At 35.2% G+C, this 12,103-nt stretch overlaps 1 protein-coding gene across 3 annotated transcripts in view; it reads left to right on the forward strand.

The window, feature by feature from the left end:
- Positions 1-12,103, forward strand: part of WDR37 (WD repeat domain 37) — a 44,116-nt gene that overhangs the window by 6,366 nt on the left and 25,647 nt on the right. For all 3 annotated transcript variants that reach the window (XR_004500456.1, XM_015618762.3, XM_015618763.3), the window contains 4 exons: positions 2,778-2,955; positions 5,630-5,726; positions 7,464-7,559; positions 7,727-7,791. Coding sequence is in view for 2 of the 3 variants with exons in the window: in XM_015618762.3 (XP_015474248.1) it covers positions 2,818-2,955; positions 5,630-5,726; positions 7,464-7,559; positions 7,727-7,791 (396 nt within the window). In the remaining variant the exon portion in view is untranslated. The remainder of the gene's footprint in view (positions 1-2,777; positions 2,956-5,629; positions 5,727-7,463; positions 7,560-7,726; positions 7,792-12,103) is intronic.

A 12,103-nucleotide genomic window follows, 5' to 3' on the forward strand; every position in this document is an offset into this window, starting at 1 on the left:
GGTCTAGAGGAGAGCTACAAAAGTTATCAGAGTTCTGCAAACCTTGGGTTTTTAGCCCAAGAGGTTTCTCTGGGGAGACTTCATGAGGGCCTTTCAATACTTAAAGGGAACTTCAGAGAAAGGAGACTTTTTACCAGGGTCTATAGTGATATGCCAAGGGATAATGATTTTAACCTAAAAGAGGGTAGACTGAGATTAAATGGAAGATTTTTTTACAGCGAGCACAAGTTGGGCAGAGAGGTAATGGATGCCCCACCCATGGTAACATCCATTTTGGACAGGGCTCTGAGCAACCTGATGCAGATAAAGATGTCCCTGCCTATTGCAGAGGAGTGTGACTAGATGACCTTTAAAGATCCCTTCCAATGCAAATCATTCTATGATTTTATTAAGCACTCAAAAAAAAGTATATTGCTGGGTAACATCCTCCAAAATGAAGTAGCTTGGCAGAAAGGGCAAGTGGAAACTAACACAGTTAAAATAATGGCTAGTAAGGCATAAGCCACATTAACATCTTTGTGTCTAACAGTTTAAGAGCCACATCTGGCAGGTATTAGAAATTGCCTTTTGTTTTTTTTTACCCTACTCTGCCCTCAGATCTTAAATGAAATGGTGTTAATGGATTTATGGGATTATATCTAGCTATGTGTATGAATAAAACTGTCGTAACAAATCTGCCTGTGTGCACACTGATGCTTCTGGCCTTAAAATGTAATCCCAAACTGCAGAAGATGGTGACTGAAAACCATTGAAAGAGTGGTTCTTAAGGGAGATAGGAAGCAGGGTGGAAGAGGGGAGTGTATATATATATATATATATATGTGCTTGGTATCTGATCCTCTTTTGAAAGGAAATAGAAATGTGATGAGCATGGAAAACCTGTTCCTCATTCTTGACCATATGTCCATGAACAGGAAGATAATTTCTGAAACCCAGAAAATTGGCAATAACTGTTTATGGGATGGACTTTTAAAAAATTTTGTAGAGGAATCTAGCCACAGTAAATAGCAGAATTTAGGCAAATAAGGCACTACCCAATGGTAATTTTTTCTAGTCTCTTATTTAATTTGTGAATATAGCTATTTAGTTACTACTGATTAATCACACATAAAAAGCTCTGATGGGATTAGATGCAGGGCAGGACTCTGTGGAATCCAGAAGATATGAAAAAAACAATTTTTAGTACAGTACAGGTCACTGGTGCAGCCTAAATTTTATTTTAGATTCACTATGGAATTGGTGTCAGGTTACTGGAACTTGGTTGTTCCAAAAGCTAATTAAAATACCAAGTTTTAGAAAAAGGGTGGATGGGCATTAAAATTTTAACTAAATCTAGTCTCATTTTTTGATACAAATTTCTGTATCATTATACATTTTCATTTTGTGATATAAAGATTAAAGTGATTTCAAGCTCTTGTTGTTCACGGTGCATACTGTGTTTTTAGTAAGGTATGCTTTTCCTTGGCTTTATGATCTGTTAAAAAGCTGAAAACACCATGTCAAACCCCTGAACTGGTTAATGCCTGATCTTGTTAATAGCGATGGTGCTCATTCCTAGCGTGAGATCCAGTGTGTTGGCGGATCTTAAATTGGAAGTGGCCTTGGGTTTGATTTAAATTTTCTCTGATCAACTTATTTAAAAGGAAGCTCAGTTGCCTGGTTAGCTTTGCCAACTCTGCTGTCCTATTTCTCTGCAGACTATTGCACCTATTTTGTTTTAATTGTTGTTTCAGAAATGATTTATGCTGGAGAATGAATTTTTATTTTGTTTTCATTGTGCATGATTGAAAAATTTTGGTAGTCAATCCTGAAACATTTAAAATATTTAACAACTGGTACCCCATGAAACAAAAAATAATTTCTGTTGAATGTTTGGTTTAAATTAAAAAAATCCTGTAATTAAATGTTTGTAAAAATGAGATTTTGACAGTAAGGAACATATTCTCCATATTTATGCAATCAAACATAATTTGATTTTTTGTATATATCCTCCACATTTATGCAATAAATCAGACACAATTTGATTTTTCTTAAACAGGGGAAGCAGTAGCTCGTACATGGTAATGATGTTTGGTGATACTGTCAGGTGTTTTTAGGCATACTGAAATGCATATATTTGGCTTTATCAAGGTGACAGAAATGAACCACATCACCAGAAACCTTTTATGGCAGGTGCACTTTCACTACTCTCCTAAGTTCATGGGCACTTTCATTATTAAGGGAAGTGAAACCATGAGCTGCCAAAAATAGTGGAATGTAGTTTTCAGAACTTCTATCTTGAAAATTAATTTTTGCTTATGTCTGAACAAGGACAAATTTTGTATAGTAACGCTTAAAGTTGAATAATACATTTTTTGACCTGACAGTGTCCCTAAATTACCATGTTTGCTTTCATTTTCCAGCTGGGTTTTAATTTTGCATGCATTTCAGTGAACTATAGTATGCATAATAGTTATTTCCTGGAAGCATTTTGGGGCTGTCTCTGCTGGTGTTCTCCAAAATGAGCAAGGAAGTGGAATTTATTTTCCTTTTGTGGAGGTTTGTTAGCTAATGAATAAACAATGCAGAAGCAATTCCATTCTATTTACATATATGCATATGGTTTTGAACTTCATGTTGTTTGAAGAACAGCTGTAAGTAAGAGGAATCTCTTCTTTTTAATGACAACCCAAACAACTCCAAATTTTAGTAGAACTAAATACTTTCGTTTTGAGAAAAATATTTAAATTGTGATTCATTTGGCAAAGCAATTTGTAATGTGTAATGCTTGTCCTTAGTTTATCATAGGAGCCTCTGTGAAGCTGTTTTTTTGAAGTAATGCCAATAGAAAGTGGAAGTTGTGCATCTGCTCGCCAAGCAAAGCAGAAACGTAAATCCCACAGCCTTTCCATTCGAAGAACCAACAGTTCCGAGCAGGAACGGGCGGGACTGCAGAGAGACATGTTGGAAGGGCAGGTAAGGTGATCCTTGGGAGCTTGCATCACTTTTTAATGTGTTTTTTATGGGGAGAAGTTAAACAGACTTAAGTATTGAAATATGTTCAGTAAAGCTGCAGGAAATTGTTGAAACAGAATTTGTTGCTCACAGGTGCTCACTGCCTTTGGAGATCATTGATGTGAATGTTGAGAGTGTTTCAGTTGTGTTGAGAGCTGTGGAGTTGTGTGGAGTTTATCAGTTTCTGTGTGTTCTTACAGGAGTGATAAAACCATAAAACAGTGTGAATCCCAGCCTGTTGATTCACTGCAACCTCTCCCCCCACCTGGAAAAGAAAAAGTTCAAGATTGATTCTTGCTTTCATAAGTTTGCATTTGGAATAGCAGCAACCCAGAAATATGGATAAACCAAATACTTCTTTTGATGACTCTGATAGGGAAAATATTAGTTGGAAGGCTGTTCTGTATTCCTTTCCATAAAGTAAGCAAATACTGCCTGCCTGACAGAAGTGTGAGCTATCAGAGTTTTGTTTGCATGGGGGTTTTTTTGTGTGGCTCAAATGAAGGTGTGCTCTTCTGAGATTAAACTTAAGGGAAAAAACAGCAGCCACTGCTTCTGTAGCTTTCTTAGTCATGTCAGTGGAGTGGGTGCAATCTGGACTTGGAGTGTTGCACCTAAAAATTCTGGTATTAGCTGTAGGTAAAGCTTCTCTCTGGAGCAGTACAGGCAAAGATAAGCAAATACCAATTAAAAAGGTATTTAAATGGACTTATTAATACTTATTAATGCTTAAAAATATTTTAATTGACAAATTTAAAATTGACTACACAGTGTTAGTGCCGGACTTGCAGACATGATGCAAAACTTGATTTTTATCAGACAATTTGTTTGAAATACCAGTGGAGTTTGGGTATGAGAAACCTCACACTGAAGTCTGCAGATACACTGAAAACCTGCTGTTTTCTCAGTGTTGTGACTGGTTTTATTTTAATTGAATCTATTCTTTCAGTAAATCATAGCATTAGTTTTCTGTGAATTAACAGACCCTAGGTTGTTGCTTCTAGTCATCTAGAAATTGGAGAATACAAGTACTTGGACAGAAAACTCTTTATGCATTTGGAACTACTGCAGCCTCACCAGGAAAGGTGTGAAGGGCAGCTGGGAGGTCAAGACATGCTGTCACCCCTGCATAGTAAACCAAAATATTAGACTGTTTCAGTATTTCTTCGCAGGCTCTGAGTGTATTATACTGTAATATATAGATGTTTAAAATGTTTTATCTATCATCTTGCTTGATTTTGTTGACCTTGAGCAGCTAGGTGGCAGATTCTGTCAAGTAGAGAGTATTAATGCTCCTTCATAGTGGAGCTGTAAACCACGTGAGATCTAACTAAGGACTTTTGCAGATAAAGAGATAACATTATTACATACTGTTTTAATAAGCTATTTTAAATAATGCCAACTTGAAAGAGAGGAAAGGAAGTGATTAGAGTTCTTTATACTTTCAGTCTTTGAGAATTGGTTTGAAAAACTTTTCTGCATCTCCTTTTTAGTTGCAAAAGTTGTAAGATAAGTTAGTTTCTTCCATAACCTTTCTGTATGAAATAATTGGGTAATTGAATTAGAAATAATTCTTCTAATTTCAGTGTTTCTCTTAATAGTGTGTAATGATTTAGTATTTTTGTTTAATCAGTTTTGTTTCAAGCTGGTTTTAATTAGGATCTGTTTTGCTTCTGGTTGTCTGTGAATGCCTGAACAAAAGTACCCTATCAAGGGAGAGGCAGATGAAGAAAGGAATGATGTAGGGGGGCTTAAGGAGCACGGTCCCACTTCTTTCAGCAAGTGCCACAGCTTAAACCAGCTGTGAACCTGTGTAAAATTGTGCACAAAGCAGGTATGCTGAGTATCATGGCTATGAGTGGTTTCTCTTGATCTCTCTTTAAAACTTGGGAAATAGGTTCCACAGCCAGGGTCACGGCCAGCCTTTCCCGCTGTGCCTGCAGACAATTCCCGGGGCTGTGGCGGAAGGTGACTCAGTTAAGTGAAAACTTTTTAAAGTGTTTATAGCTGGCTACCTAGGTAAATAGTAAGTGTAGTAAGCCAATTTACATATTGTGGCCTATGAGCAACAGAAGAATAGAATGCTCAAGTAGTATTTGGGGAGGGAAGGATTCGAAATTGTAGCTTTCTTCACACTTAGGCTGGTGATAAAAGTAGGTAAATGTTAAAAATACATTTAAAATTTTAGTTTGTCTTAAGCTTGGTAATAAGATGCATCATGTTCACAACTTTCTAACCCATTGCATAGTCAACTTTTGAATTACTTTATCAGACAAAGGTATTCTTTTTTCTTGAACTGGAAACATATTGATATGAAAAAGAATTTTTTTCTCACTTTCTATTTTTTAAATGAGTTGTACATGTATCTTGATTTTATAATGTTTCTCTAGTAAAGAAAACCAAAACAAATATCATAGGTGATTTGAATTCTATCCTCTAAAAGAGAAAAAATTCATAAAGTTAATAACTTTATGATGCACAGAGCTATTTGTTTTGTGTTCTACACTAGCAGTAGTTTCAATTTCCCTCCTTGCTGGGACATTGAGATAACTGTTAAAATCAGTTCAAGACTGAAGAGTAATCTCATCAAATATATGTAAAGAAATATATAATCCCCTAATATTTTTCCTCCTAGGATTCTAAGTTACCATCTGCTATCCGGAATACACTCCTTGAACTTTTTGGACAAATAGAGCGGGAGTTTGAAAACCTGTATATTGAAAATTTGGAATGTGAGTATCTATTTTTTTCTGGCAACTTATGAATTGTTTGTATTTAGGTTATAGTAACACTAATTAAAATGCTTACATTGGATATTGTAATATAATTAGTGTTGCTTTTCTGTGAGCAGTTTAGGAGTTGTTCTGAACTTGTAACCAAAGATGAAGTTTGTACCTTGTCAGAAAAGTCACTTTCTTAGCTCTTTGACACAAGCAGTGAGAACTGATGTCTGTCACCCCCCTTTGACTCTCAGGCAAAGCCAGTTAAGGGTCTGCCTCCTTATCATTGTAGGCTCTGGTTCTGTTAATCTCCAGAAACTCCGTCCAGCCTTTGAAGTTTTTGGCTTTGTTTTATATTTACAGGCTTAATTTTAATGATGTAATATTAGTAAATAAAATTGGAAAAGCATTGAATTGCTTGAAAAAATGTAAAATGGGGTGGTTTTGGATCAAACGACTTACACATTGCATAACCAGCACCTGCAGCTGTTCAGGAATTTTGAAGTAAAGCACTCAGATAAAAATTCCAGTTGTTATCTGGAAAAGATATTTGTTTGATGACAGAGCAGTTGGCTGATAATGTAAGTGATGCAAGGTGATGTAAGAGGATTCAAAGTTAAATAACACAGTAGAGTACAGTAATACAGTAATACAGGCAAGCCTCCCTTGCTGGAATTTTAAGCTGTGTTACATTGGCTTGGATTCTGAATTGTGGAATCTGTCTGATTTGGGTCCAAGTCAATTTTTTTTCCAAACCAAATCAATTCCTACAGTTAAACCAGATGCTCATGTTACAAAAAAAATAAATAAATTCTTGTTTGTTTTTTTTTTTGACATGTTCTGGGTTTTTTATTCTCTTTTTTATTCTCTTAAAACCTGCAATTGTATTGGTTAAAGGTTGTCATCAAAAGTACACATTTTTTAGTGACAATTTCCACAATTGAGTACTCAGCCTCCTGCTGAGAAGTTGGCTGGTAGCAAGAAAAGTAGAATTTCTCTTCTCAGTCTTCAAAACTACTTATTAGAAGACAAGTGGTGGATTTGTACCCTCCAGGGTATAATTATTTTCCTTCTTTTCAATTTCCATTTATTTATCTACTGTCTTCAACTCACAGCTCTAGTTATGATCGTGATTTCTTTTCACCCCCTGAAAATTTCTAAATTTTTCTCTTCTCATGCTTAGTCTAATATTTTTTGTTCTTGGTCTAATTCCTATGCTACTGCTGGAGTTATTGTACACATCATTTTAAAAAAAAAATAAGTTCCTATCTATAAAAAATAGTAATTTGCAGCACTACCTTTTCTGTGAGACTCTAGTAGTAGACAAATATTCAGGGAGAATGATAGTTCGTGAATAATAAAATCTGTGTTAAGACAGGATGTGCTTATTCTGTGGCTAAAATATTTATGATGCTACAAGTTTTCTTTTGCTGGATTTAATTCAATACAGATGGTTCATGTATTTCACAGAAATGGTTTTGTTAAACCTTAACCCCATTTATTAGTAAGAGTAATTAGAAGCCACCAATACTTTTTTGGAATCTGGGTCCAGGGTGTTTTCTGGAATATTCAGCATGAGTCTTATTTTATGTCTTGGTGAGACCTGCTTTTATAAAATCCCAGTTGATGTCCTCTCCTCTCCTTAGCATAAAAAAGCTTATTTACTAACCATAACAGTTCTTAAATAGTATGTTAATGCTATTAATAATGATAGTTTTTTGTAATAATGTGGATTTCTGGATTTGTTAGTGCGTAGGGAGATTGATACACTGAATGAGCGCTTAGCGGGTGAAGGACAGACAATTGATGGTGCTGAACTGAGCAAAGGGCAACTGAAAACAAAAGGTAAGTGAGCCACAAAGAATCTTAAACCAGTATTTTTGAATTTACTTTTTTGTACTTTGTAGACCAAAACTTAGAATGTTACTGAAAGGAATTAATACCAGTTACTTATACAAAGAAGCTAATGCTGTATTTGAAATATCTTCCTTTGAATTTATTTGTCTCAACAGCCAGTCATAGTACCAGTCAGCTTTCTCAGAAATTAAAGACAACTTACAAGGCATCTACTAGCAAGGTATGAGACAAATTAAATCTCTACTCATCCATATGTACTCGTGAGACTAACATGACTGTCTTTTAAGTTGTAAGTTGTGGTTTCTTTAAGCTGGGTAGTGCTGGTCTGTAAGTAAATCTGCCTCCTAAGGAGCAGTATGTTTATCTTGGATTCATCAGTGACCCATTACTTCAACCATACCATATGATATTGTTACTATAAGTGCTTGCCTTTTTTGAAGAAGGGATGTTGGAGGGGAGTGCACCTGTATGTGCGCAGGTGTATGTTTTCTAAATAGAACTAAAAATTGAATTCTATTTCATGAGGGAAATAGACAATTTGCTAGTGGATTTCATGAGGGAAATAGACAATTTGCTAGTGGATTTCTGAATAAAGATTTGGGTATTGCAGTTGAAATAGGGATTTAAGTAGGCGCTTATATGTGTGCTATTACAAATTTCTTTTTTAAAATAATTTTTATTTTTAGCTATGAGACTAGAACAATTTGTTTCCTTCATGTTGCAAACCTTGCTCATCAGTAGCTAGTGATCTTTTTTTGCTTGGTGTTTTGGCAGAGTTAACCTTTATGATGCTTTTCATTTTGTTTGTCTGCATTAGCGTGGTATCTTTGTTTTCCTTGCTCTTTCCCCTTTTTCTATTTTTGCAGAGAGTTTACTTGCTGCTCTTTTTTCTCTGTATCAGAGTCATTTAATGTTACATTATTAAGGTTAAATAGAATGTGAGGAAACCACAGTGGAATCTGGTATGTGAACCAGGTGTATAGGCAGCTCTGTAATGCAGGCTGACCTGTAATACAGGCTGATCTGTGGTGTAGGTGTCTTGGAAATACCCTCTCTTAAAAGTATGAAAGTTTTGAGAGTAAGAATAGGGTAGTGAAATAGACTGAAGCTACTGTGGTTTATTTGGTCTCCTTTTTAACTTGTTCTTCTTCAAACCTTTATTCTTGCCAATTTGAGGCGTAAAGGCATCTCTTTTATGACTTGCAAATTCTTTAATGACACCACTTAAATAGTGACAGCTTGATATTATAGTTATATTATAGATATTATAGGGGCTGTATAGTTTTGGTGCACCTACTTCATGTAGTTATGCACCTAATTAATGTAATTATTATTAAGTACCCTCTAGTGTAAAGTTTTGTGGGTTTTTTGGTTTTTAGTGTATTTTTTGTTTGTTTTTTGTGGCGTTCTTTTTCTTGGGTTTTTTTTTTGGTGGTTTTTTTTTTTTTTTTTTTTTTGTTGGGTTTTTTTTTTGTTTTTTTTGGGTTTTATGGCAGATGTTAAATCCTTGTCTTTCATTTTCTTGCAATATAGCACTCGTATTTTTTCCTGGGCACTGCAGGCAGACCTCTCAGCTTCAGCTTGGGAAGCTGGGAAGTAGGAGGTGGAGACTCCTGGGGAACTGATATGCATGCACAGCAAAGCAACCTAGTGGAGCATGAAGAATTTAATACCTGAACATTATGCACATCTCTTGTATCAATTGTTTGCCAACAGATGTCTGCATGCTGATGTATTTTTTTTCACAACTTTGAGTCATAATTTACTGGGGAGTAGATAGGAGCTGAGGGAAATTACAACTCTGAGAGCATCTCTGTCCAGTGTGTTCTTTGAAACCTTAATGCACTTCACAGAGGTGCTTTGTTTTGACTTCTCCTTCCTTCCTACACAGAAGAGTCAAAACTGTAGCCTTTTGTCTCTTGACCCACAGAGAGACTTTAGCAAAGAGTTACGAAAAGAGTATAACTTTCTAACAGTGATTTTTCCATCTGCACCATGACTGGATGTAGTTCCCCAATACCCTGTCTGAGAAAAAACACATTTAGAGTTTTAAGAGTTCAGCAGCTTTGAAATTCTTATGGCTGTACTTTCTATGAGCATTGAGTGAACAATGCTGTTTCTCAAAATGGTTGTGTTCCAAACTCACTGGGGTAGTAGATCACAAGTTTTCTCTTCAGCCCTTTCTTTATACTACCATACAGAGGGTTTCTTGGGTGTGTGGTTTTTTGGATTGGTTGGGTTTTTTTGCCTGTGGAAAATTAGAAGAGACTTAAGTTTTACAAAACAAATTGTTTTGTGTAATTGCACACAATTACATTTTTTAGATTGGCAATTGCATATGGAAATAATTTTTTTCCCATACTGAAAAGACCTTCCAGTATTTGCTTAATCTAATGAGAAGGCTGAGCCTTAACTGCTTAAATATTGGTAAAAAATACTAGGACTTGGTAAAAAATACTAAAGCAATCTGTTCATTCTCTTGGTGAAAATGCTGAAGTGAACATTCTTAACTCATGCCCTTCGTATGAAATTTCCATACTGGAATACTTTTCATCATTTAGCTATATATAAAATTGGCAAAATTCATTTCAGAAAAGCATGGTTTTAGCAGCATTGTTATCCACCAGTGTCCAAATCCTGAAGCGGTAAAGTAGATTTAACACTTGGTACTCTTAAAAATAATTTTTTGTTAATGGACAAGATTCTGTAATTTAACTGCAGTTTGTTGTAGATACAGGAATCACTATATGAAATCCATGTTTTGACATTAACAAAATGTAATGGCTGCTGCTAATGATCCCTGTCTGATGAAAGTTGTTACAACATCACAGAAGCATCAATTGTTTATGCAGTGTCCTAAAAGAAACTGAAATGATGTAATTTGCTCCATCCAAAGTAAATTCCAGGATCTCTGATTTGTCTAGATAAAAACTCTTAAAAGAAAGTATTTATTCACCCAGTAGTTAAAAGGAGTGAAACTTTTTTGACTATGTAGTGTTGCCCTCACTGCTTAAAGTTCCTTCACAGGACATTCTGTTCATCAGGCATAGTGTAATGCTGCTGGACTGGTCCTGAGTTGACCAAGTTTTCATTCTTATTTCTAATGTACCCTGTCTGTGTAAGAAACTTTGTTACAGGGTGCCTCACTCTGTTTACCATGCAAGTGTTTCAGTTTGTATTGAATTTTCACTTGTTTACATAGTAAACAATTGTTTCCCTATTAACAAGTCTTTTTGTAGAAGGAAGTACATGAAACTGTATCAATTTAAGAAAGAGGACAGACAAAGGTGAAACATACTCAGGGTATGTTTGGTCATTTATTTGTATGTGATGATCTACAGAAGTTACTTAAGAAATTTTTGGCACTACAAAGATCTCTTTTTAGCGTATTGCATGTTCTTTAAATATTTCCTTTCCTGGCTTGGGACTATGTGTGTTTAGAAAAGCAGGAAGTAGTCCAGGCCCTGTCTAGTTCATCCAATTACTGGTATGAAGGGTGAAGGGCAGTAAAAAAGAAAGGAAAAAAAAAAGCATGGAACAAGTATGTGTTGAGTAAATATCTTTATTTACTCAACAATTTGCTGTTCTTGAACTCTTTTCTTCTGTGTGTTAAAGACTGCTAATACCTCAAAAGGAGTTTTGCATTGTTGCCATTAAATAATCAGTGAAACAACTGTCCAGTAGTTTTAGAAATTCTGTGTTTATTGATGGGTAGGAGATAGTTCCTCCTAGGAAAACTTTTGCATGAGGGTTAGACTCAACATTAGAAAGAAAAAGGCAAACATAGGCTGAGTTGGAAAATACCAAGTTTGGAGTTTGAGCTGAGTGCTGTATTAGTCCTTTCCTGTTAGTACTTAATTCAGCTGTTCCACATCTCATACATGAGTCCATTTAAATTAAGGATTGTATTCAATGTGAAAGTTGCATCTATAGGATTTTGTTCAAAATTCAGGATATTCTGTAGTATGGTTGAACTAATAATCCTTACAATTAGCCCATTTTCTTTTCAGTGCATCTGTAATGACTGTTCCTTCTGCTGCTGTGAAATCAAAATGTGTATTCACTCATAATTTGGAATTCAAATAGGGCATTATCATTTCATCATTGGAGAGTTGACATGCTCTTGGAATTGGAATTGGTTTGGAATGTTCATGCAGATATTCTTTTAGCTTTAAAAACCGTTTTTGAAGTAATTTGCTTTAATGACATACTTAAGACCTTCTATTTTAATACCAGAAACTAATGGGATTTTAACCTTAGTTTATTGTATCTGAAATGTAGACTTAATTAACTTTCTCACTTTTACTAAGCTGTAGATAAGTCTTAATGTGATTTGTGTTGAAGTATTTAAAGGTTTTGATTTAACTGGTCAGATACCTGCCTGTAATTCCAAGCTTAGGAAAACACTGATAAATTGCAGTTGTCTTTTTGTTTCAGTTTAATAAAGCTTTTGAGGTAGACTTTCTCAAAGAACTCATCAGTTTTTAAAGAGCTCAGCGGTAATGAGCTTCAAGATTTGTGGAGTTAAAATA

Source organism: Parus major, chromosome 2 (assembly GCF_001522545.3).
Source record: "Parus major isolate Abel chromosome 2, Parus_major1.1, whole genome shotgun sequence".
Lineage (NCBI taxonomy): Eukaryota > Metazoa > Chordata > Aves > Passeriformes > Paridae > Parus > Parus major.